Source organism: Podarcis filfolensis, assembly GCF_964270895.1.
Source record: "Podarcis filfolensis genome assembly, chromosome: 13".
Classification (NCBI taxonomy): Eukaryota; Metazoa; Chordata; class Lepidosauria; order Squamata; family Lacertidae; genus Podarcis; species Podarcis filfolensis.
In genome coordinates this window covers 15,167,480-15,192,857 of record NC_139615.1, presented here as the reverse complement: position 1 = coordinate 15,192,857, position 25,378 = coordinate 15,167,480, and the positions used below count along the sequence as shown (strand labels likewise).

The 25,378-nt window shown below is 47.8% G+C and overlaps 2 protein-coding genes across 3 annotated transcripts in view; one reads left to right on the top strand and one right to left on the bottom strand.

Moving 5' to 3' along the window:
- The window catches only part of TGFB1I1 (transforming growth factor beta 1 induced transcript 1), a gene marked incomplete at its 5' end in the record, with an annotated part of 23,004 nt that extends 6,933 nt beyond the window's left edge, over positions 1–16,071 (top strand). The window contains 10 exon segments of the mRNA XM_083584185.1: positions 1,413–1,570; positions 3,779–3,858; positions 5,155–5,297; positions 7,713–7,809; positions 9,170–9,269; positions 10,172–10,423; positions 11,187–11,360; positions 12,550–12,631; positions 13,141–13,289; positions 14,560–16,071. Coding sequence (XP_083440311.1) covers positions 1,413–1,570; positions 3,779–3,858; positions 5,155–5,297; positions 7,713–7,809; positions 9,170–9,269; positions 10,172–10,423; positions 11,187–11,360; positions 12,550–12,631; positions 13,141–13,289; positions 14,560–14,826 — 1,502 coding nt within the window. The 3' untranslated portion in view covers positions 14,827–16,071.
- On the bottom strand, positions 15,909–25,378 carry LOC310748421 (uncharacterized protein). Of its 2 annotated transcripts, XM_083584204.1 has the most exons (4): positions 24,919–25,378; positions 24,374–24,418; positions 18,062–20,419; positions 15,909–17,802 (listed from the first exon to the last, which is right to left on the bottom strand). In XM_083584204.1, exon 3 carries the CDS (start codon positions 20,380–20,382, stop codon positions 19,018–19,020), a length of 1,365 nt encoding a protein of 454 aa, XP_083440330.1. In that variant the 5' UTR covers positions 20,383–20,419; positions 24,374–24,418; positions 24,919–25,378; the 3' UTR covers positions 15,909–17,802; positions 18,062–19,017. The 2 variants fall into 2 exon arrangements, with proteins under 2 accessions (XP_083440330.1, XP_083440329.1); XM_083584203.1 differs by lacking the exon at positions 24,374–24,418.

The window sequence follows — 25,378 nt, the reverse complement described above, 5'->3', positions numbered from 1 at the left end:
TATCTAGATTAAAAGGACAAAAAAACCAGGGCAAACAGTGTCAAGTCTATCCTCTTGCTGTAAGACTATCCTTCCCCATCAATATATGCAGAGAGGGCATTGGACTGTGGCAAGTATAGAACCAGTCAAGATGGGATTATAAGGGGATCATGTCCCTTAAGCACAATCAGGGCCAATATATAAAAAGGACGCAATAGATGGTTGCTTAAATAATGTAAATTCAGGCCTTGCTTCCTTTTCAGTATTAAACACAAGGAAAAGCCAGCTGCTGGCTTGCTTGCTTGTGTTTCTGAGACAGTAGCCTGGCCGGGGGGGTGGTGGCCTTGCAGCTTATTTTGGGGTCTTGCAGGCTAACTTTAGCATTCTCCCTGCACATTTAGCTGCTGGATACTGGAAGAGGAGAAAATCAGAGACTTCTGTCTCTCCCCAGATTTTACTAAAAGAGGGTCATTCTAGGGGAAACTTTCCTTGGTGTGTTTGTGTGGAGGGAAGGTTCAGATTGCGTCGAAAGGACTGGTTGCAGTGCTCGGTATTATTACCATTCCAGAAGACACTTGTGGCTACCTGTGGCTACCGAGGCCTCTGAGCACCCATTGTGCAGAATCACAACTGGGGCAAGTTGCTATCAGGCCTTGCTTGCAAACTTCCCATTGACATCTGGCTGGCCACTGTGAGAACAAGATGGTCGGATAAATAGTATGGACAAGGGAGGAATTCAGTTCAGTTTGCAGTGAACCTACCTAATTCACACTTCCCAAAACTGTATACGAATCAAAACACAGCCATTCTTTGAAATTTGCACTGCTCCAAATTTTGCAATGGAGCTCTCCAGCCAAGTCATGGGTGCAAAACTCCATATATTTAGGAGGTGCTTCAAAATGAATATATGAGTGAAAATCATGTACAATATATGGGGGGGGGGGATTGGCCTGCCAAAAATGTGTCTTTTTGGGCAAAATTGCATTCGAAAACTAGGAGAAAATTGCACTAAATGCTGGTGAAGTTTCGTGAGGATTAAAAACACACCCCCCCCCGCAAACGGATGAAGAAATGTGCAGAACTAGACTTAAGAATGGAAAACTGAGAAACTGAAAGAAACTATAACTGTTACGTTTACTGTTATGAGCCTTTGGACAGATCTAGCAGGGCTCCTTTAAAGTCCTTATATTGGGGGCGGGGGCGGCAGTGGCATTGCTCAGAATGAGGATTCTTGCCTTTTCTGCTTAGAGAGCTGGAATTGGTAGTGATCCTCCCCCCTCTGCCTCTTCCTCTCCCCTACTCTGTCCCTCATGTTTACATCAAAGCCTCCCCAGGTCTCCCCATATTCCTAGAATGCCCCCTTCCTGACTTCCTGCCTGCCCTTTCCCGCTATTCCCCCCATTCTCAACCTGCTTCATCTCTTTCCGTACTAGATGCTCTCCTGGCTGATCTGGAGACGACAACCTCCCATATATCCAAACGCCCCGTCCTGCTTACCGACTCCGGAGGAGCCCACCCCAACGGGCTGAGCCAAGACGGGACCCCAGACCCCAAGCCAACTCCTCCACCGTACAACAACCCTCACCAGCAGGTAAGCATTTGGGGAGGTTAAGGAGGGGGCAGAGGAGCTCTGTGGGGCAATAGACCTTAGCCCAGGGAGTGGCTCCCTCTCATTAGCATCAGTGCTTAACCATAACTTGTTTGAAGGGAGGCAAAAGGTATTATGGGAGGAAAGGAAACAAGCTGACGGGCATTGCCATTGAGTTATGTATGTAGCTGCTGCTTTGGGAATACATTTGTACCTCGGACGTTGAACGGAATCCGTTCTGGAAGTCCGTTCGACTTCTAAAACTTTCAGAAACCAAGGCACAGCTTCCGATTGGAGTCCATGTTGAACGTTTGGGTTCCAAAGAATGTTCGCAAACTGGAACACTCACTTCTGGGTTTGCGGCATTCGGGAGCCAAAACATTCAGGTCGCGGGGCATTAGGCTTCTGAGGTATGACTGTAAACACTCTTGTTTGTTTCTTTAAAGGAACAGAACATCTGTCCATAAAAATAATGATCATTTATTTGAATGCTGCCTTGCCATAGTAAATCCTGCTCAAGGCAGCTCATGACACAAAGAAAAATGATATGATTCACTAAAGCTCCAAAATATAACAAAATTTTAATGCTGAAAAAAAAGTTGATGAGAACATTTCACTGAGAAATATACAATAAAAGTAAGCATTAATTAATTAATCTTATCTAAATGAGCCCAGGGTGGCAAATGACCAATGATAAAAAAATTAAAGTTTCTTAAAACAACTCCGGTGCAGATGCAGTCTGGGGAAAATCTTAGCTCAAAAGGCCTTGCTGAAAGAGGAAGGTCTTCAGTAGGCACCAAAGAGATATCAGAGATTGTGCTTGTCTGTTATTCATGGGGAGGGAATTCTAAAGGAAAGGTACTACAAAAAGGATTACTGAATTCTTACATCCTGAGGAACTGAACTCCTGATTAGGTGGTGTCTGCAAGAGCGCAGTGGCTGATTGGGTGAGATGTTGACAGCGGGGGTGTCTGATTGCTGGCTGTGGTGGTGGCCTAGTGGTCACAACTACCCTACTGAAAAGCTTCTTTGGGGAGGAGCTGAGTTAGTGATGCTGTTAATTCCCAACCAATCAGCACTGTGCACAGCCTCAAACACACAGCTCCAGTTTTCTCTCCCCCTGAGCTCCATCATTGTTTGTACTTCATGGTAAACTATAATTAATGGCTTTCCATGATCACACCTTTCTGGTCTGTTTGTCTTCTGGGCTCCTCCTGGGAGGAAACAAGCCATGATCTCTGGCTTAGCATTACCAGGGGTCAGTGTTTATTTCTCTCCCAGCAAACCAGTCACACTTAATTCTTAGCTTACCGATATCTGTTTCAGATGTACTGCTAAGCCATGAATCGTAGTTTGCTTCTTCTGTGTACCATCATGGTAAACCATTAACTATGGTTTATTTACTGTGACATGAGAACTATGGTTTATTTACTGTGACGTGAGGGAACTCAAACATGGCTTTGCCACAGGAATGGGGAACCCTTTTCAGACTGAGGGCCACATTTCCTCCTGGGTCACATTCCAGGAGCTGCATGACAGGGACAAAAATGGACAGAGAAACAAATGCAAATTTTTACCTGTGTACAGTAGGCAAGTTTTACCAACGCTCCTGCGCTTATCTGTTGAAAAAAGCAAGAGGCAAGATCAAAGTTCAAGGACACATTCCAGCCAGGCAAAACCACCCACGGAGGGTACACATTAGGGCTGGTCATAGGTGGGACCTGGGGAGAGGGGTGTGGCCAAAGAGGAGCCTGGATAGAGTCCCAAGGACCACACAGAGAGGCCAGGAAGGCCGCATTTGGTCCATAGGCCTGATACTCCTCACTCCTGGTTTACCAGAATGTGTGACCTGGACTAGTATGTCTAAACAAAATGTGCACTTCTGCAGTGAGCTCACCAACCAAATGATGCACAGCTGTATGTATGACTTGAGGCAGGCTTAACTCCCCAAATACTTCCTTTGTCCCACTGATCAAGATTTTGCAAGTTTCAGGAACAGGATAAGAACCCAGATGAGCAGCGCTCCCTTTTCCTTGCTGCTTCCAACACTCTAGAAAGAAAGAAAACTGTCCATCTCTAGATGTTTTGTCTTTGCATGTGGATTATTCAGAGGCTTCATGTTCTTCTAGTTAGTCTGTGTCTGTCCAGCACATCAAGATGCAAACTCTTTCCTCTGCTTTTACAACCTCCATCTCCACCTTTTAATCTCAGGCTGGGACCACAGCCATGCCGGTAGACCCATTTCCAGCATCAACCATGCAGGGCGGAAATGACAAGGAACACCTGTACAGGTAAACAGTGGGTTGTTTTGTGGGGCCTCTCTGCATGCACACGAGAGAGGGCTTATGTCCCTAACGTTACCTTGGCTGTGTTTAGGGGAACCATTTCCCCATTTCCTCAGCCGTTTCCTCAAATAAGGTGAAAGCATGACTTTTAAATGCAAGGAAGGGAAACAGTCTGGCGAGGTGGTTATGAGAGGGGCAGGAGAACAAAGATGTGGGGGTGTGGGACCAGGGAAATAAGCTGTGAAAGGAAGGTGACTTTTTTTATTTAAGAAAAGATGGTGGAGGAAATCCTACAAACCACAGTGTCTGTGGCAGGGAAGTTTTGTAATGTTTGATGCCTTATTGTGTTTTAATTTGTTGGAAGCTGCCCAGAGTGGCAGTCAGATGGGCAGAACAACAGCAGCAGCAGCAGCAGCAACAACAACAATAACAACAACAGTGGTGCATTTTCCAGATGTTGTTGGACTACAACTCCCATCACCCCTGGCCATTGGCCTTGCTGGCTGAGGCTGATGGGAGCTGTAGTCCAAGAACCTGGCACCTTCATTACACATCTCTTTAGGCGCCAGGCAAAACCATTTATAACCAGGCCCAGTGCAACCAAACTGGTTACGCTCCCCTAAATGTGCCTCTGATCAGGGACTGGGACTCTCTCTCCTATTAACAGTTGTACCAGGGAGAATTTAGGTGCAGAGAATCTCCTACCTCTGAATGTCGTTTTCTGGGAATCACAAGCGGGGAGAGCTGCGGTTGCATCTCAGGCGCTGTTTCCCAGAGGCATCTGGTTGGCCACTGCGAGAACAAGATCCTGGCCTAGATCCAGCAGGCCTCTTGCTTATAATCTTACATAGTATGTGCCGTTCCTCCTATTGCTACAGCTCTTTGATGGGAGAAGTGGCGAGCATCAAAATCCCCCTACCAATATCAGAAACACCTTTTTCTCCGGCCCTTAACCTGGCCCGATTTGGAGGACCACAAGCACCAGGGTGTGGGAAGCTGTGAGGAGCAAGAAATACGACGAGGAGTTTGGCCTCCTTGGGAGCTGTGCCCAGCTCCCCTGGCCTCGTTCCAGAGCATCCATTAAGCAAAGGGATCCTATAAATAGCTGCCACCCTTCTGCCTCCCTTTTACTGCTCCGTCCTTCCCCATCTTTCTCTGGAGCGGAGGGATGCTGCATCTTCCTCCTTGGGGTGGGGTGTGTGTGTGTGTGTGAGAGAGAGAGTCCTGAGCAATCCTTCCCCCGCCCCCACCTCTCTCTAATGTATCCCATCTCTTTCTCTCTCATGCGGGTGCCTCTTCCAGCACGGTCTGCAAGCCTCGCTCACCCAAGCCCAAGGAAGGGGCCCCTCCGCCCTTCTCCTCCTCCAGCGGTGTGCTCGGAGCGGGACTTTGTGAACTGGACCGGCTCCTGCAGGAACTCAATGCGACCCAGTTCAACATCACAGGTATGGCAAGTGGGGTATGAAATAGTGCTTGGGGGGTGGATTTCCAGAGAGAGAGAAGGAGAGAGAAGCGAAGACTCTAATGGAACAGTGAAAGGAATTATTTATCTGTTGTGTGTGCATGCATTTCTCACTCGCTGCCACGAGAAGATGCTAGTGTAGGTTTAAAAACACAAACCACAATGGGGAACGTAAGAAGCTGCCTTATTCTGAGTCAGAGGCATGGTGCATCAACTCAGCACCTCCTACACTGGCTGGCAGCAGCTGTCCAAAATTTCAGGCAAGTGATATTCTTACCTGGAGGTGCTGGGGTTTGAACCTTGGGTTTTTTGAGCACAAGGCACTGAGCTCCTACAGCCCTTCCCCACTGGCAGCTTTAAACAGAGCCTCTGTGTATAAGTTGTGGCATACCTCTGCTGGGAACCGGTAACAAGGAACGACTGCTGCAGTCTGCGGTCTGTGAGTTTCTCAGGCTGGCCATGAATTGTTGGACCAGGAGGATTTCCTCTTGTGTTCTTAAATATCCCTTGGAGCTGATTTATCCTGCCTGCCAGGGTCCCTTTCTAATCTCCAGTGTTTGAGAGCAGGCAACGGTTACCCTTGCTCAGAGGCATTGCATTGTTTTCGTTTAGCAATGAGGTCACACACTCCAAGCTTTGGCACTGGCTCATGTCCCGATTTGTTGTGACTCAGATGAAGCCCTGAGGGTGACGTTCTCTGCTCCCCTTAGGCCTTGCATCTCGTCTCTCCTAATGAAGCTCTCTCCCTTCAACCCTGTCGGGATGATTGGACCAGACCCCCTGTTTTTGACAAACAGCCCACAGTTTGCTCTGGGTGTCCTGTGCTCTCAGCATTCTTTGTTGGGCTACAACTCCCATCGTTCCCTGACCACTGGCTAAGCTGGTCTGGGATGATGGGATTTGTAGTCCGACAACATCTGGGGAACAAAGCTTGAAGGACGCTGTAGCTGAGTGATGCCTCTTGCACGCTAAGTTTGGGAGCAGTAGGGGTTGGCCTCATAAGCTGTGGGGCCCCGTGGGGCTCTTGCTATTTCCTGCAACGGAGCACAACATTGCAGGTTCCACTTGTGCCATGTGCTTGGTTCCTTTGTTCCTGCATGAGGCGGCCAGGTCCCAACCTGAGGCAGACCACATGGCAGATATTTCTAGCCACTTTCTGCCGCTCTGAATTAGCCGTCTGAGGCAGCTGCCTCACTCTGCCTCTTGGGAGGGCAAGCCCAGGCTGTGAGGTAAAACTGGACCCCTGCCAGCTACAGCAGGAGATTGACAGAGGGGGCAGGTCTGCAGAGGCTGCATCTTCTACCTTTTTAAAGACAGTGTAAGCGGAAACTCCTGGTGATACCTGGCTGGTTTTGTTATTATTATTTATCCACTCGGTTTATGAATTATTATTATGATTAATACCCCACCCATCTGGCTGGGTTTCCCAGCCACTCTGGGCGGCTCCCAACAGAATTAAAAGCACAACAGAACATCAAACATTAAAAACTTTCCTAAACAGGGCTGCCTTCAGATGTCTTCTAAGAGTCAGATAGTTGTTTATTTCCTTGACATCTGATGGGAAGTTGTTCCACAGGGTGGGTGCCACCACTGATAAGGCCCTCTGCCTGGTTCCCTGTAATACGCCCCTAAGCGACTTACAAAGCTTTGAAAACATAAAGCGTGATATCAAATCCAAAAGGCAAGAGGCGAAATACCGTATTTTTCGCCCTATAGGATGCACTTTCCCCCCTCCAAAAATGAAGGGGAAATGTGTCCTATGGGGCGAATACAGGCTTTCGCTGAAGCCTGGAGAGCGAGAGGGGTCGGTGCGCACAGACCCCTCTCGCTCTCCAGGCTTCAGGAAGCTATCCGCAAGCCTTGGGAGCCCGTGGGAGTTCCCGCCGGGCTCACTAGGCTTGCGGATAGCAGCCTGTTCTGGGGGCTGGAGTCGGGGGAAGCTCGGGCTTCCCGCGCCCCAGCCCCGCGCCTGGGGGGGAAAATAATTTTTTCCCCTTTATTCCCCCCCCAAAAAAACTAGGTGCGCCCTATGGGCCGGTGTGCCCTATAGGGTGAAAAATACGGTACATTGCAATCAAGACAGTACAAAATCCCTAGAACAGAGGCAGTGAAACAGCAGCAGAATGCATTGCCTCACTTTCAGATGGTGAAAGGCCTTTAGCATCCAAGACATGCTAAGCAGTGTGAGGGGGACACTCTGCAAATTCTCAGAGGCACTGCCACCATGTTATGGAGTGGTTCCAGTCTTTTGTGGTTCTGAGCCCTGGCCCCGGACCAAAGTGCTGCTTGAGTGCCCTTCTTGCTGTTAGAAGTGCAGCAGTGCTGCCATCTGCTGGCAAGGATGTGAAATGGCAAGTGATAAAAAGATGTATTCTCATTCTCTCTCTCTTCATCCCAGATGAAATAATGTCTCAGTTCCCAACCAGCAAAAGCCCAGGCGGAGACAAGGGCAAAGACAGGCCGGAAGAATCTATAGACGGCACCTCCATTTCCCGGTAAGCAGATGGTTGATGGGGTAGTATGGGCGATCAATGGCAAGCAAAGGCATTGCACCAAAAGAGCTGTGCTTTGGGTCTTGGCAAACAGATGTTTGTTGCAAAATCCCATTTTCATCCCAGTGATCTACGTAGGCACAACCTGCGGCTCTCCAGGTGTTGCTGGACTCCAACTCCCATCAGCTCCAACTCCCATGACCAGCTGGTAGGGAGGATGGGAACTGGAGTCCAGAATATATCAGGAGGCCCATCGTTTCCCCAGCCTTGCCATAGAGCAGAGGTGGGGAACTGGATCTGGCGGGGGGAGGGGGCAGATAATGAATTCCCACCATCCCACCTTGTGGGCCAACACTGACAGGTGGGCGGGGCCAGAATGGTGTCAGGTGACTGACAGCTGCCAAAGTTCCAAGGGGCTCAGCTGATCATTGCTTACACAGAGGCCTTTGAAGTCCTCTTGCATTTTTCCTCTGCTGGTGGTTACAGCAGGTTCCTTTGAAGGCAGACTTCTGGCCCCAGCAGGGATTCTTGTCAGCTGATCAGCACCAAGAGGGAGCCTTGCTTGCAAAGGAACAATTGGGGGCTCACTTTAAGCTCCCGGTTGGTTACTTTGCAACCACGTCCATACCTGATGCCACATTTGGTGCCAGGTCATGTGGGTGTGGTTTAAGGGGAGTGGCTTCATGGGCCTAATTAGGCCTCTGGACCACTGCTGTGCGGCTAGGATTGCCATATTTCAAAAAGTAAAAACCAGGATAGTTGCTGAGTTTTCCTAAACATTTTTATTCATTCAAATCCCAAAATTGCTGAGCTTTATTTTTTTTTATTTTTTACAAAAACTCAAATAAATCCCATGATTTTCGGTTTGCTTGTCCCCAGATGTCACTTCTGCCTTTGAAATCCTGGATGTATGGCAGCCCTAGTACAGTTTGCCTTCTTTCTTCTACCCCACAGACATTCCTAAGATCTTAACCAGGTTCAAATGCAAACACTTTGAGTTGCTTTCACAGCATCCCAGTGAGGATGGGTTTGCTACTATATTCCCATATACAGACTACAGCTTATGGGAGAGGTGGGACCTGTTGTTGCCAGCTCCCTCACCTGAGAGAGAGTCTGTATCTTTCAGAGTTTCGTGGAAGGGAGAATTTTCCTGTCCCAGTACTACTGGGGTAAAGGAAGCCATGCTGGTGGATTCCCCATACTAAAGTACAGAAGCCATCAGTGTGTCTGTAGATGGCTGCCAAAGTGGGCTTTGAACTCGTGTCACTAAAATGAAGGATCTGTAAAATATCTCAGAATCAAATTGCAATTGAGAGAACTGGATCTTTGTTCATGCCCCTTGATGCTGCGTTCTTACTCTCAGGTCAACAGCTCCTCCGCCTGCAAAGCCATCGGCTACGTCTGCCACCTTGGAGCTGGACAAGCTGATGGCCTCCCTGTCAGATTTCCGGGTCCAGAGCAATGTGAGTGTGGGGCTCGGGTACCACTGGGACTGAAGAAGGGGTGGAGTGGGGTTACTTCCAGGGCTGTTCGTGATTTGGTGATAGGAACCTGCAAACACAGGGATTGTGTGCATAATTACAAACCTGAAAAGGCCAGATTTCTTTTTTTTTTTTTTTTTAAAAAGGCAAGTTTCTAGTCATTATGGCTGCAAAGTGAGGCAGCTAAACCTAGCAAAGTTGCAGAAGCTATTTATGCTATTTAAACGAAGTGACAATTGCCAGTCAAATATTACACTTGCTATTTGCAAGCAGCAAAATTGAGGGGAGGGGGATTTTGCCAAATATTCTGCTGGAGAAGGTGAAATTTTCTAACTGTTTTCTTTAAAATGGCATTTTGTAGCTAGTGCATATTATCCATAGTGGCGCCTGCCCTGTAGAACATCCTCCCACCAGATGTCAAAAGAATAAACAACTATCTGACTTTTAGAAGACATCTGAAGGCAGCCCTGTTTAGGGAAGCTTTTAATATTTGATGAATTATTGTATTTTCATATTTTGCTGGAAGCCACCCAGAGTGTCTGGGGAAACCCAGACAGATGGGTGGGAAAGAAAGAAAGAAATATTATTATTGGTGGATGAGGGGAGCAAAGGGCAAAGAGGGGACTGGAAGGAGCAGGGAGCATTTGCTGCCTTCGACAATAATGAAGTAAGATGGAGCAATATTAAAGCTAGACACACAGGTGTGCCAAAATTCATGGGTGCTGAAACTGAGGAGGCCATTTCACCCAAATGTGCTCGATGGGAGGATGGAAATTCTCCATTGGTTCGGGGCGGGAAGAGAGGAAACATTCAAAGTTGTCTGGAAATGTCTTTTTTTTTGTGAGAAATCTTAGCTCTACCCATATCCATCTCTGACCTTCTAGCTCCCAGGAGCCTCCACCTCCACCACTGTGTCGCCCCCTCCAGCTCCTGCCCGAGTCTCCTCAGCGCAGCTGCCGGTGGTCTCATCCGTCTGCCCCAGCCCCGCTGCTGCGCCCCCACAGACCTCCCCAGCGCAGCCGAGCGGGAACCTGGACAGTATGCTTGTGATGCTGGAGTCAGATCTCAGCCGCCAAGGGATCTCCACCACTGCCAAGGGGCTGTGCGCATCCTGCCAGAAACCCATCGCAGGGCAGGTGAGTGCCGGCTGGTGGTGGAGAGCGGGCTTCTCCTTGGAGGAGTCATCAGGTGGGGCAGATAGATGATTGCCAAAGGCTGAAAAAGGGGGAAGACCAGGCTGGAGAAAGATGGATTTGGGATTAGGGAGGGACTCCTCAACCAAGTTTTTGTGTATAAAGGTAAAGGTAAAGGGACCCCTGACCATTAGGTCCAGTCATGGCTGACTCTGGGGTTGCGGCGCTCATTTCGCTTTATTGGCCGAGGGAGCCGGCGTACAGCTTCCGGATCATGTGGCCAGCATGACTAAGACGCTTCTGGCGAACCAGAGCAGTGCACGGAAACGCCGTTTACCTTCCCGCCGGGGTGGTACCTATTTATCTACTTGCACTTTGATGTGCTTTCACACTGTTAGGTTGGCAGGAGCTGGGACCGAGCAACGGGAGCTCACCCCATCACGGGGATTTGAACCGCCAACCTTCTGATCGGCAAGTCCTAGGCTCTGTGGTTTAACCCACAGCGCCACCCGCGTCCCTAGTTTTTGGGCATGCCGTCGGCCATTTTCAAGGGCCACGGAATCTTGCCACAATTGTCACTCCCAACTTCTTTAGAAGTTCTTGGCCACTGCTGGACGTAGCATGAGAAACAGAGGTGCGCCACCCTGTGTGGTACGCATGACGTGCTCCCTCTCAAAACTCGTGAGCCCCAGAATCATCTGTCGCTACCTGAACTCAGATGGATCTTTGCTTTCCCTGCCTCCTCTCCCCACTCCCATTTGCCCAGGTGGTCACAGCACTGGGAAGTACCTGGCACCCTGAGCATTTTGTGTGCAGCCACTGCCAGAAGGAGATGGGGGGCAGCAACTTCTTTGAGAAGGATGGCGCCCCCTACTGCGAGAGGGACTACTTCCAGCTCTTTTCGCCCCGCTGTGGACTCTGCAATGAACCCATCCTGGACGTGAGTTGCCCTAACCCTCAGCTGGTCCCTACTTCCTTACAGATGGTTGTAGAATACTGTACAGCCCCAAGAGACTCTCAGTGCCTCACAAAAGATTTGTACAAAAAAAGCATATTAAAAAAAAATATACAGGGAAATAACATCACAGTTAGAGGCAACCGAGCTTTGTGAGGCAGGAATCTTTTGTTCAACATGGGGCTCAAACTCAAAACCCTGAGATTAAGAGTCTCAAGCTCTACCGACTGAGCTATTATTTCAGGGCTGGTGCACATGGTACCCTCCGGGGGTTGTTGGGACTCCAGCTCCCATCAGCCCCAGAAGGTGTAGCCAATGGTTAAGGATGATGGGAGTTGTGGTCCAACTACATTTTGATGCATTACATTGGCTACCCCTCATTAATTTCCTTCAGTTTCATGCTGCGAGATAGACTACCCTGAGGCATCATTTCTGTTTTATTCTTTTGTGGAGAGGGCTGCTGTTGCCTTCTTTGGTGATTCAGACCATTTCTCCTAGATCTCTGGTCATTACATGCTGCAAAAAAAGTAATTGTGCCAAATGTTCTTAAAGTACACCACTCCCCCCCCCCCCGCCTGGTGCTTTTGTACTTTTACAGTTGGAGTATATCAAGAGCAATCCTTTGAACCTGGCTTTTGTCCCCTAGACCAAAACTCCTTTCCCCTCCCTTCCTGCTAAACCTAAAACAGCACTCCAGGCATGGGCAGTGTCCCCAAATTCAGTGTAATCCAGAAAATGTTATTGAATATGACAACCATATACAGGGCTTGCCTGCTTTTCTTGGCACGTTTGGATTTTTGAGCAAGTGCTGTGGGCGCCGGTCAAAAAATGGCTGCCGTGGCAGCAGCATGGCACAACACAAAATGACTGCCACATGTGAAAGAGTGGGAGAAGAGATAGGACCACAGAATGGTATGGACATGTGGGTGTGTTCCAGTCCATACAGGAACTGAACAGGAGGTGCAAACGATCTCTTGCACGTTGTCATTTTTTGGAAGGGGATATTTACGGAGACTGTTTGTGGGTGCCAGAGTGGCAAGGAGACACCAAAGGGGCCAAGCCTGGGAAACACAGCCCTGTCATGTCTAGTTTGCTGCTTTGCCGCCAAGTTGCTGTTTCCTCATTGACGCGACCTCCTTTTCCCCCCTGTCCCACATCCACCTGACTCGTGTAGAAAATGGTGACCGCATTGGATAAGAACTGGCACCCAGAGCACTTCTGCTGCGTCAAGTGTGGGCGGCCCTTTGGGGAGGAAGGTGAGTGTTGGCGGGGCCTTAGTGAGTGGCCCCTCAAATGATGGGTGGGGAAGAAAAACAACAAAACACACTCACACACAGAGAGGCATGATTAGTCTTCCTTGGAAATAGGGGATAAAGAATTATAGGCCCGTTTGTATTTTACGTGTAAGCTTACTGTAGTTTATGAGACAACATGGCTAGAGCAGAGACAGGGAAACTTCCTCACCCTGAGGGCCACATTTTTCTTGTGGGAAGCCTTCCCAGGGCCGTATGCCAATTGCCTACCCTCCGACAATTCTCCGCTGAAAATTGCGGACTTCCTAAGGTAAAAGGGGTTTTACATTCAGGGGTTCAGATCAGAAACCGGGAGGGCTTCTGCGATTCCAGGACTGTCCCATGAAAATAGGGACACTTGGAGGGTCTGCAGTAGTGAACATGGCAAAAGTGTGGACAGCCCACCCCAATCCTCCATCCACAGAAACAAGTGGCAACCGCTCAGTTCAAGGACTCCTTGTTGTTCCCCGCAGGCTTCCACGAGAAGGACGGGAAGCAGTACTGCCGCCAGGACTTCTACGAGCTCTTCTCCACCCGCTGCCAGGGGTGCAGCCAGGCCATCTTGGAGAACTACATCTCGGCCCTGAATGCCTTGTGGCACCCAGAATGCTTTGTTTGCAGGGTAAGCAAGTCTGGACAGGGGCCCTATGGCTGGCAGGGCTTTGTGGGGGTGCAGGGAAGCCAATGAGGGAGGCAGCCAAGTGAGAAAGTGATGGGTTAATTAGGGCTCCGCCCCAAGTCCCGCAGGGAACTTTTCCTGCAAAAATTGGTGGGTGGGTGTTGGGGATCAGCGAATGAAAATCTGGACATGGGCTGCGTTTACTCAATACATTTAAAGCACTGTGATACACTTTAAACAGCCGTGGTTCCCCCCACAGAATTCTGGGAGCTGTAGTTTGTTGTTAGGAGGCCCCTATTCCCCTCACAGAGCTACGATTTCCAGAGATGTTTAAGAATCTATCCCTCTTCACTCTGGGAATTGTAACTCAGCTGGTGTGGGGGGGGGGAATAGGGGGCTGATGCTAAGGAAGCCTTGCTGATGTGAACAGCAGTTGGTGGAGGGAGGCAGCTGAGATATCTGGATTTTTTTGGGGGAGGGATAACTTCCATTTCCCAATGTTAATTCTACTCAAGAGTAGCCCAGTTAAAATCAATGGACCTAAATTAGTATTGGTCATTAGTTTCAATGGGTCTACATTGAGTAGAATTAACATTGGATCCAACCCATAGTGTCCAGGACTTGGTGTGAGATGTGAGTGGCACTGACTGTAGTGCTATCACCTCAATTGAAAATTTCTGAGGAAATCCAGCATAATCCCATTGGATTTCAAAAGAGGAATTAATTTTTAAAATAATTAAGAGAAGTTAAGAGGGATAAATTTATCCAGGCCCACCCCCACCCCCAATCTGGAGGTTATTTAAAGCCACAATAACAGAAGCTCGTCTAGAATGTCAATCAGACAGTAGGAAAGGAAGCGATCAAGTCCAATAAGATATTGGCACGTGGTTTACAAGCAACAAAGCTTCTCCTCAACAGTGGAAGGTCTTGCCCAAGTGAGGAAACGAAAAGGAGCACAAATTCTGGCAAAGCAAACATAAGTTAACAAAAAGGGAAATTGAGGACCATGCTGAAAGTGTGAGCACCAAAAATAAAAATAAAAAATACACAAGATGTAGAAAACAAGATGTAGCTGGACCACTAAATAAGAGTTGTTCCCTACACAGGGGTGTGTGACACCTTCAATGTGCATTTTTTGGCAAATGCTGAAGATGCACCTGTTTACCCTGGCCGTTGACTCCCAAGATGTGTATTTTTGTAAGTTGTTCTAAACTATTTTTTTCACGTTGCATTTCAAATTGCTGAAACGCCTCTGCCTTTGTCCCTGCTGCAGGAGTGCTACACGCCATTTGTGAACGGGAGCTTCTTTGAGCACGCCGGCCGCCCTTTCTGCGAGATCCACTACCACAAGCAGCGCGGCTCGCTCTGTTCGGGCTGCGAGAAGCCCATCACCGGCCGCTGCATCACGGCCATGGCGCGCAAGTTCCACCCCGAGCATTTTGTCTGCGCCTTCTGCCTCAAGCAGCTCAACAAGGGCACCTTCAAGGAGCAGAACGACAAGCCCTACTGCCACCCTTGCTTCATCAAGCTCTTTGGGTGACCAGGAGGGCGCCACGGCCGCGCCTTGCCCGCTACCAGCATGGGAAGGGGGAAGGCCCACCAATCCCAGCCTTTGACCGAGCCACGCCCACTGCCACACATGGGAGAGGCCTGTGCCTTATGGGTTCCACCCCGGCGGAGCCACTACACGATTGCCAAAGCCACGCCTCTAGCCAAAGGCGAGAAGCTGGACTTGTCCGCTTCTCCCACTCTACTCAGGAGCCAATCCCATCGCAGCCACGAGCAGCCAATCCTTGGCCCTCACCCCCCGTCACATGCTACTTTAAGCCACACCCACACAGCGCCAGCGCTTCAGACAGGAGGCAGTGCCTTAAGCCGCAACTCACACAAGACTAGCTGGCGATGTCATCCAGGTAGAAGGCGGGGACATAAAGAAGCCACACCCCTCCGTTCCCTGTGAAGTCTGTTCCCACAATGCCGTCCGGTAGCGCGTCAGAAAGAAGCACCTGAAACCCATCTCCCTACTCTCAAGCCATAAAAGCCATTCAGGTGGGAGGTGGGGGGAAAAACCCTTTACTTCCAGGTCCTTTGGTATCTTTTACCGCTTTTGCCTTCGGGTGCAAGGTGAGGGGCTATTTCACTTCGGGGCTGCCCTAAAGCACTTACGATTGTGATCAAGTACGATCTAAAATGGTTCAACTACAAGAGGGGAGAGGCAGCAGTAACTCTGTGGCCCATCCTTCAGTGGCAGAGATTTTGGGGTGAGTTTACGTGTAAACAGCTTTGACACCACCCCAAGGGTTATATCTGTGAGCTGTCAGTGGAATTTGGGAAGATGCCTCTCTCCCTTAGGGACCCATAGTGTCCTAAGGAGGTTAGTGGTATGGCAAGAGTGAAGCCTCCCTAATGTAGCAACTTTGGGTAGATGACCGGCTGGTGTTGAGGAAAGGAAGTGGCATCCCACCCCACCTCCCTTTGCATGTTGCAGTTTTAAAAAAGCCCTGGATTGCAAATAATTAAAACACTTTTGGTTTGGGTTTTAAAGAATCAAGGAGGAAGGGAATGGGTGGGTGGGGGAATGTGCCTGAGCTTTCAGTTTTACTTTATCAGGGTCATTTAAAAAAAAATAATCTTACGGTGTAAACCCAAATTGAGGCTTTTATTATGATAGAACTTGGGTTGGGAGTCCAAGGAGCATGTGGTTTTCCTTCTGCCGCCAACTTTTTACCCTCACACTGCTGTATATTATATAATAAAATTCACGTATATTAAAAAAAAAAGAAAAGGATCCAGACAGTTGTCATGTGCGGTGGTTCAGCTAAAAAGTGGACTTACAAGGAAGTGTGGTAGATATTGGAAAACTTTGCACTCCAGAATAAACTCTTGTCCTTCTCCCCAGTAGCATGGAAATATTATCAGGATGCTTTTCTTTAGGAGAGGGATTATCAGTCCGTTTAGGTCCTTGGGCATCATCCCCTCTGGCCACTTCTCTATCCCCGCCCCTGACAACACACATTTTGCTTTTCCGAGGGAACTGGGTAACAGCCGAATCCAGGAGAAATAACCTAAGCCTTGAGAAGCACAGTGCTGACAGAGGAAGTAGGCAGAGAGTGGCATTCTTTCAACTTCCTCCTTCAGTTCTATGCACTTTTCAAGTGATTCCTAATCGCCTTCACCACAAAAAGAGCAACAGGGCGAAGACCTGAAGGGCACCTTATTTTGGAGGGAAGATCTTCAGAGGTTCTACGCTGGTTGGTCCTCTTCTCACAGAAAGAGCACAGCTTCCTCTCTTTGTGGTTTGACGCCAAGGCGCAAAATCAGTCCTGAGGGAAGTTTTTGTCCCCATCACTTCTCCTTCCAAAGTTTCATATCACCCACATGCCTCGCCCATAATTCAAAAGAGCTAGTTGCACTTATCTTCTACTGAAATCAACGGAACAAGGTAGTCAAGATTACTTTGCTCCCACTGATTTCGATAGGAACGAAGTGTGATGATCTTGGTCTGGACCTTACGCCACCGTCCAAAGCTTGCCCTTCGCTAAATGGTCTCATATACAAAAATAAAACACTTGTTTTCTTGATGGGCAAATCGAGGTACTCCCTCAAGCTCCTCCCCTCCATCAGCATGAGGAGGATCCCATAGATGGCAGTATTACTACATCTCTTTGCCTTCTATATTGGGAGAAAGAGAGCATCCTCTGGGAAATTTGATTAGGCCCAGGGGGCTCTGGTTGCTGACCCCTCTCTAGGCCCTAGTGTGCTATACAACAAAACTTAGGGAAAGTTATTCAGTGCCCCATTAGTTTCATTATCCCCACTTCTAAAACCCAGATACTGGAGTTAGAAATCAGGCATTTGAGTCAATTAAATGCATCTTGATCTTCTTTCCAATTAATTGTGGGGGCATCTCTTTTCTCAATGCTTTTAATCAAATAATGGACTAAATATTGCAATCCTTCTTGGAAGGATTTTAAGACCGTAAGAGAAGACCATCATTGGCCATCTTTCTTTTCAGAGCTGACAGAACATTATGAAATAATGTCCAGTCTGTTTTTGGCCCCTTTGGCCCACCACTCTTTCAAAATATCAGTCTTCCAAAGAGAAAACTAAATATCCCTGCAAGATGTAGCATTGTGGATTTTCTTGAACGTTAGAACAGCTCCTGGAAGGAACTTCCATTAAATCAAGCATTCAGCTCTTGCATAACTTCATATTTCATCACTTGGAGAAAACAAACATTTGAAGATTGAACAGACCAAAACAGAATTGACAAATGCAAGGAGAAGCACAAAAATATAGTGTTTTGGAAAATGTTTGGATTACTTTTGCACATGTGCATTTCACACGAAAGCTAAACCATGGTTTAGTGCGGGGCAATGGCCCCTTTTAGCCTGAGGGCTGGACTAAGGCTGGGCCAACCCTCTGAGAGCCACAGAGACAGCCCCACTTGTTGAAAATAGGCCAGCTTCTTGTGGTTTGAAGTCGGCTTCTTTCAACAAGCCATAGTTAATCTTAACTACCGTATTTTTTGCTCTATAAGACTCACCTTTTCCCTCCCAAAAAGTAAGGGGAAATGTGTGTGCGTCTTATGGAGCGAATGCAGGCTGCACAGCTATCCCAGAAGCCAGAACAGCAAGAGGGATTGCTGCTTTCACTGCGCAGCGATCCCTCTTGCTGTTCTGGCTTCTGAGATTCAGAATATTTTTTTCTTGTTTTCCTCCTCCAAAAACTAGGTGCGTCTTGTGGTCTGGTGCGTCTTATAGAGCGAAAAATACGGTATATTTTGTGTGACAACACAGCAAGCTTGGGGTGATTTAAACATGGCCAAAAGTTCCCATGCTGCCCCTTATACCTGAGGAAGCAGTGCTATTGGCTTTGGGGTCCTTTCAAAGACATTTTTTAAAAAAAATGTAAAAAGACAATTAAAAAAAAGTTTTATGGACACACACTGAATTGGCACACTGTGTTTCTTCCATGAAATCCATGGATGGTGGGATATTCCTTTCACAAGGAGAAAAAAATATTTTGTAGCACCAAGTGGAATGCAGGAAAAAATAGCAGCTGTGGTAATTGTCAACCCTTAATAACAGTGCTATGCTAGAGAACTTTCTGTTCTTATACTCTCAAAATTCTACACAGAGAATAAACAGAGGACAGGTTTTCTACTCCTTAAAAACAACAACAACAAAAAAACCCTCAAGTGTGCATCTCTCAACGTTCCATACTTTGTGAGTCTGTCCACTGTTTTGCTGGTGCACATAGGAGCATCATCTGAAAGTAAAGAGTGAGGGGAGGATAATAGCCTGTTTGTGAAAGGAGCCCCCACCTATGTGCCCGTCTGTGGGAACCAATGAGGGGAACACCTCTGCTTTCCCCCGCTTCTGGCAGGCATTACCAGTCGCCACTCCAATGTCCACCTTCATCTCATACCTGTTTGCATGCCCAGCAACCAACGCACCTCACACTAAGTGACGGGGCGAAGGTTTCCATGCTCACTGGCACTGGAAGGCAAAGGGTCAAGAATGAATACAGAGGTGAGCAAACAGCCAGCAGAGCTATCCCATACACATCTCAAAAATAAAGGCAAGAATGGCCCCTCCAGATGTTGATGGACAACAACTCCCATCATACCTCACCGCTGGCCACAGCAACCAGGGATGATGGGAAGAAGAGTCCAATGGCATCTGCACCTCCAGTATAAAAGGCAAGGTTCTCAATGGCCAGCTGTGGGCTACAGGATAGCCAGAGCAGACGCCTCTCCCCCGTGCAGCGCCTGATGCTCCACCAGCTGCGCCTTCGAGCTGAAGCTCACCCCACACTCAGCGCACGTGTTTGGCTTCTCTCCCGTGTGGGTCCTTTTGTGCTTCGTCAGGGTGGAGCTGTCGCAGAACCCCTTGTTGCAATAGGGGCATTTGTAGGGCCGCTCCCCCGTGTGGAGTCTCCGGTGAATGACCAGCTGCGACCACTGGCGGAAGGCGCGGCCACAGTCGGGGCAGCCAAAAGGCTTCTCCCCAGTGTGAGTCCGGCGGTGGTTCAGGTAGACGGAGCTCAGCACAAAGGCCTTGCCGCACACGTCACACTTGTAGGGCTTCTCCCCGGTGTGGCTCCGCCGGTGGATGATGAGGGAGGACGTGTCGGCAAAGCCCTTCCCGCACTCCTCACATTTGTAAGGCCGCTCCCCGGTGTGGCTTCTCTGGTGCGTCACCAGGTGGGAGCTGAGGCTGAAGCTCTTGCCGCACTCCACGCACCGGTGGGGCCTCTCCCCGGTGTGGATCCGCTGGTGTTTCCTCAGCGTTGAGTTCTCGATGAAGCTCTTCCCGCAGTCGGGGCACTTGTGGGGCCGCTCGCCCGTGTGGATGCGCTGGTGCTGGATGAGGTGCGAGCTCTGGCCGAAGCTCTTCTGGCACATGGGGCACTGGAAGGGCTTGTCTCGTGCGTGGTACCTCTGGTGGCGGATCAGGTTGGAGGCTTCGCTGAAGTGGACCCCGCACTGGGCGCAGCGGTACGGCTTCTCGCCCGTGTGAATCCTCTGGTGCTTCGTCAGGTTGGAGTAGAGGCTGAAGGTCTTGCCGCAGTCAGAGCAGTTGTGGGCCACGCCGCTCGTGTCGATGGCCGTGGCCTCCCCGTTGCTGTCGATGAGGTAGGCCACCTCTGTCAGGTGAGTCCTTTGGTGCACCCGGAGCCGGGCGCTCTCGTCGAAACTCTTCCCGCACCGGGGGCACTTGTAGGGCTTGTCTCCCGTATGGATCCTCCGGTGCCTGAGCAGAATGGAGCTGCGGTTGAAGGTCTTCCCGCACTCGGGACATTTGAAAGGCTTCTCTCCCGTGTGGATCCTCTCGTGCTCGGCCAGGTTGTTGCTCCGGGTGAACCTTTTCCCGCACTGCGAGCATTTGTAGGGCTTCTCGCCCGTGTGGATCTTCTCGTGCTGGACCAGGTTGGATGTCTTGTTGAACCTCTTTCGGCAAACGGAGCACTTGTAAGGGGCCGGCTCGCCCGCAAGTCCCCCCATCCCAGGCCCACGGCTTGCTATGTGTCCTCTAGGAGCCTCAGGTAGATCCCTTGAACTCTGGGTAATCAGATCCTCTTCCTGCTCCATTCTAGGAGCCTGGAGGACATGAGATCCTGGACTGAGACTGGAAAAAAACCACAGAAATGGGGTTATGGATCGCACAAGCTCTGTCAAGAATCATTTGAGTCTTTTCTATTTCCTTGCCATTATGTTGAAAACCTGCTTAATATTTTAAAAATCTCTAAGTAGTGTACAACTTAAAAGCAGCAGAACAATATCTTTAAAACAAAATACAACATAAAACCAGCAAAATGGAATGTAAAAGCAAATCAAAGCATATGAAATCAGGAATTCAAACAGATAAAAACAGGCCCTAATCTTATTGGTCAGGGAAGGTCTTGGTGAAAATATATATCTTTAGAAGATATTTGAAGCAACTGATGGTTGCTGCTTCATGTATGGCAGAGGGAAGGGACTTCCATAGAAGAGGGGCAACAATAGAAAATGCCTGGTTTGGGGTCACTGCCCTATGACATTCTGTACTGTGGTACCATGAATAGAATTTCCTCAGATGATCTAATTCTAAATGATCTTACAGGAGCAAACAGTCACCTTTAAAAGGTCAGGTTAACCTCCATCAATTGAGTTATCCCCTCCTCTTTATCTTCAAAACATGCTATTTAACTGTGTGAGGTCATTGGGGGATTTGCAGGTAACTCTGGGTTCTACTTATCTTTTTCATCAAAACCTAGGTGAGGTGTGTTGTTAAATCAGTGGCTTGACGTGGAAATGGATTGGACAAGGGCCAATAAACAAGGCTCAATCCAGACAAAATGTTGTTGGTACTGTTAATAGGTGGTTCCTCTGTGTTCAACCTGTTCTGGAGGAGGTTGCACTCTCCCTCAAGGGCCAGTTTTGTAGTTCAGAGGTACTTGTGGAGCAATCTTAGTCATTAGCTCAGAGTGCCTCTTCCCAGCCTGTTTGTGGATTAAAGGTAAAGGTAAAGGACCCCTCGACGGTTAAGTCCAGTCAGAGGCAACTATGGGGTGTGGCACTCATCTAGCTTTCAGGCTGAGGGAGCCAGTGTTTGTCCACAGACAGCTTTCTGGGTCATGTGGCCAGCATGACTAAACCGCTTCTGGGGCAACGGGACACTGTGACAGAAGCCAGAGTGCATGGAAATGCCATTTAGCTTCCCGCCAGAGCAGTACCTATTTATCTACTTGCACTGGTATGCTTTCAAACTGCAAGGTTGGCAGGACCTGGGATAGCTATAACTCTACCAGGACAGAGAAAGCCTTGCTCTGGTGATCCATGCCCAGGTAATCTCCCATCTGGGTTATTACAACATGTCGTGAGGTGGAGGGGACTGCCTTTGAAAACTATCCAGAAACTCCGGCTGGTAAGGAACATGGCAGCAAGATTGCTCGCTGGGGCTGAGTGTTAAAAACATCTTACACCGTACATGTTATTTTTGCATCTGCATTGGCTCACAGTCTGTTTCTGGGCCAGATTCAAAATGCTGTTTTAAGGCCCTTCATAGCATGGTACGGGGGTACCTGAAGGGTCACCTCTCCTAACGTACCTACCTGGACCCTGAGATCAAAGCTGGAGGATCTTCTTTAGGTATCCCCACCAGGGAAGAGATGTCAAATGAATCGAAGGGTCTTTTCAGTGGTGGCACACCAGCTGTGGAATGCACTCCACAGAGAGGCTTCCTTGGCACCAACCTTAATTTCCCAGGGCTTTTAAATCTTGCTGTTTTCATTTTTGATACACCCCTTTTTGTTTCTGAGCTTAATGTGGAATTTAAATTCTGCTTCACATTGTGTTTTATTAATTTTCCTATTGTTGTCTTTTAACTTTTTTTGATTAACTCAGCTGCCCTGAGAACATTTTGATATAGAAGAGCCTACAAATGCTGAAAAACAAACAGGTAAGGTAGGTTTGGCCAAACCCAATGAGTTTAGGGGCCTAAAAGGGAGTTTATTACCCATCTATGTCAAATGCTTTGACCAGTAAACCCCCCTGGTTTGCGATTTGGGAAGCTAATATTGTACTTCTTTCCACAATTTCTTTAATGGTATTGGTACTTAGTAACTCATTTTCATTATAAGATACATTTATTTTAGATATGTTAGCAGCTACCATGAATTTCAAAGCATACACACACATATATAGAAAGCTAACCTATTTTGTTCAGAGGGATAAAATTCTGAATTCTTGGAATACTGATTTATTATTATTATTAATAGTTTTTTATTGGACTTTCCAAAAAGAAAAACAAATACTGTTAAATAATACAGTGTGTTCTGTGTGGGGAAGAAAGGGAAATGGGGCAGGTGGCTGGTGGTCCAGACCAAAACAATGCTCAGACATTCAAGAAAATAGGTATGTATATTGCAGTATTCATTTTAAGAAACACAAGCCAGAATTTGCCTAGCTAAATGCTGGAAGATGAAGCGACCCCCACCCCCAATGAAAAGACTGGCCAGAGAAATTATGAGAAGTGGTAAAATGCATTAAAATGCCATACTCAAGAGGTCAGAAACCAACAAGAGATCAAGTTCTTAAAATGATGGGTCCTTTTTATAACTCATTGGAATGGAAGGGTTAGCGATAACACCCCCCCAACCCATTTTCAAATACCTTTCCTCTGCGCTACATATACAATCTCTCTCTCTCTCTCTCTCTCTCCTTCCTTCCTTCCTTCCTTCTCCTCTCCACCCCTCTTTTCCCCTCTCTATTTTTCTTTTCATTAGTATCCTCTATCTTATATAATGTACCTTGGTTATCACAGTTATTACTATTGGTTTCCCCCCCCCCCCGAAATCCTTTCTACTGCTTTCCTGTGTGTGTGTGTGTGTCTTTTGTATTTAATTAGCACCTTTTCTAATGGATGAGGTAGGGTGACTGATGAAATATGCTGTTTTCTTCCCATTTGCTTTCAACCTTTTATGTTTTTGGGCACCCTTCCCCACAACAACAAAAAAGCAATGATGGGAGAGAGCACTAAGATGTCTGGACTACGTGACAATACAAAAACGTTAGTCTGAGTTAATTTTATAAAAGTTAAATGTAAAAATGAGAAAAGAAACACAATCAATATGAACATGGTAAAAATGGCTCTAGTGTAATTTCAACTCCTGAACTTTTATTTTATTGTAAAATGCAATGTGTGTGTGTGTGTGTGTGTGTGTGTGTATGCTTCACTCAATTTATTATAAAAAGGTTGATTCCCTCATGCATGTTTTTTCATTATTTATTTGCATAGTGCCATCAGTGTGCATGGAACTTTACACAGTACAAGAAAACAGGTCCCTATCCTGAGAAGGTTACAGTCTATAATTCAACACAGGGAAAGAACAAAGAGAGGGAAGGAATAAGCAATTGCTTCAAATCCATGTGTTTAGTCTGCATTATGTAAGGGCATGCAAAACAGAGGACTGGGCCAAAGGCATCACTGATAAAGTAGATTCTGAAGATGGATCCAAATGTTGACTTCTCCATATTTAATAAGGCCCTTATCTGCAAAATGGGAACAGCAGGGTCATATAATTCACACCACCACCATGATGGTCAGCCCACTACAGAAGTTAAAGCACATTATTAAAAAGGCTACCTTTACACTGCTTGCTATTTCTCATTCTCAGTCCCAGTCCCACCCTGTCCCAAGCTACAATATGAGGGGAATAATATTGACCTATATTACACGGTGGTTGTAAGGGTTACTGAGATCATTGTACACAAAGGGCTTTGAGCACTCAAGAACACTATATTATACCCTTCGTAGTTTTAAACACCTGTAGGAAGGAATCAGAATGTACAACAAAACTAGAGAGATATTGCAACTGCTTATCCAGTACTGGAATAAAATGAGGCTGGAGGACAATAGCAGGCAGGCAGGCAGCAGCTGGCACTATTGTAATAGAATATATAAATTTAATGAATAAAATAAATCAATAAAATAAAATAGTACCAATAAAGCTGTAAGTAAATAAAATTAAGATCAAAGGTTCAATCCCTTGTAGTACCTTAAAGCTGCAATATTAACCTTACTTTTCTGGGAGTAACTCACCTTGAATTCAGGACTCCATTCTGACCAGACCTGCTTAGGATTGTGCTGTAAATAAATGAGGGTTTCTTTATAAATGTTTAGCGGACTTTGCCATTGCAACTATTGGGGGAGAATTACTATGGTGAATCCTGCAGTGAGATGTGCATTTTCTTCTTTTGGTCCTCCCCTTTGTTTACCTTTCTTTTTCGGCATGCAATGTATAATTAAATATCCGCTAGTAAAGCTCCAATTCATTCCTAAGCATTACACTATAGAACACCCATTATATCTTCTCTCCCACCCACTGCATTCCACTGCCGTTTCCCTGCGCGGTTCATCTCCTTTCTGCCTGCCTCCCTCCTTCTCTCTCTCAGCTGGTTGGAGCGTGTTGCTGAGAAAGCCAAGGTTGCAGGTTCGATCCCCGTATGGGACAGTTGATTATCGCTGCATCGCAGAGGAGGCTGGACTAGATGATCGTCAGGCTCCCAATGCTATGAGCATATATATATATAGCACACATCCGTCCTCTTTCTCATTCTCCCTTCGCCCACACCCGGTCAACTTACCGAGCTCAGGGTATTTGTGCCCGACATCACCATCCCCGCCTCCCCTCCGGATGGCTCCTGGCACAAGCCGCCTCCCCAGGTGGCTTAAAGCATCCACCAGCCAGCAAAGCCCAGCTGGAGGGAGGAGCAGCCACGGAGGAAGGTCCATCCTTTATTAGAGCTCCCCTTCTCTTTTCCTGCAGCGATCTCCAACATCTTCAGGAACCACCAGCCTGGCTGGCAGAAAGCTGGGAATGCCGCGGTCGCTCTGTGGTTTTAACTCTTTGCTCTCCCGCTCTGCTGCTGCTGCTGCTGCTGCTGAAGGTGGTTTTTTCTTAAGCATTATGTTTTGCAGCAAGTTAGCAGAATGCCCTCTTGTCGCTGGATCAAGCCAGAGCCCCATCTAATCCAGCACCCCTGTTCTCATGGGATGCCTTTGGGAAAGCCAGCGAGCTGGCAAGAGCGCTCCCCCGTCCCCGCC

Bases quoted from the DNA above. Each gene is read 5' to 3' on its own strand.
- LOC310748421 (XM_083584204.1), bottom strand. From the start codon at position 20,382: ATGGAGCAGGAAGAGGATCTGATTACCCAGAGTTCAAGGGATCTACCT.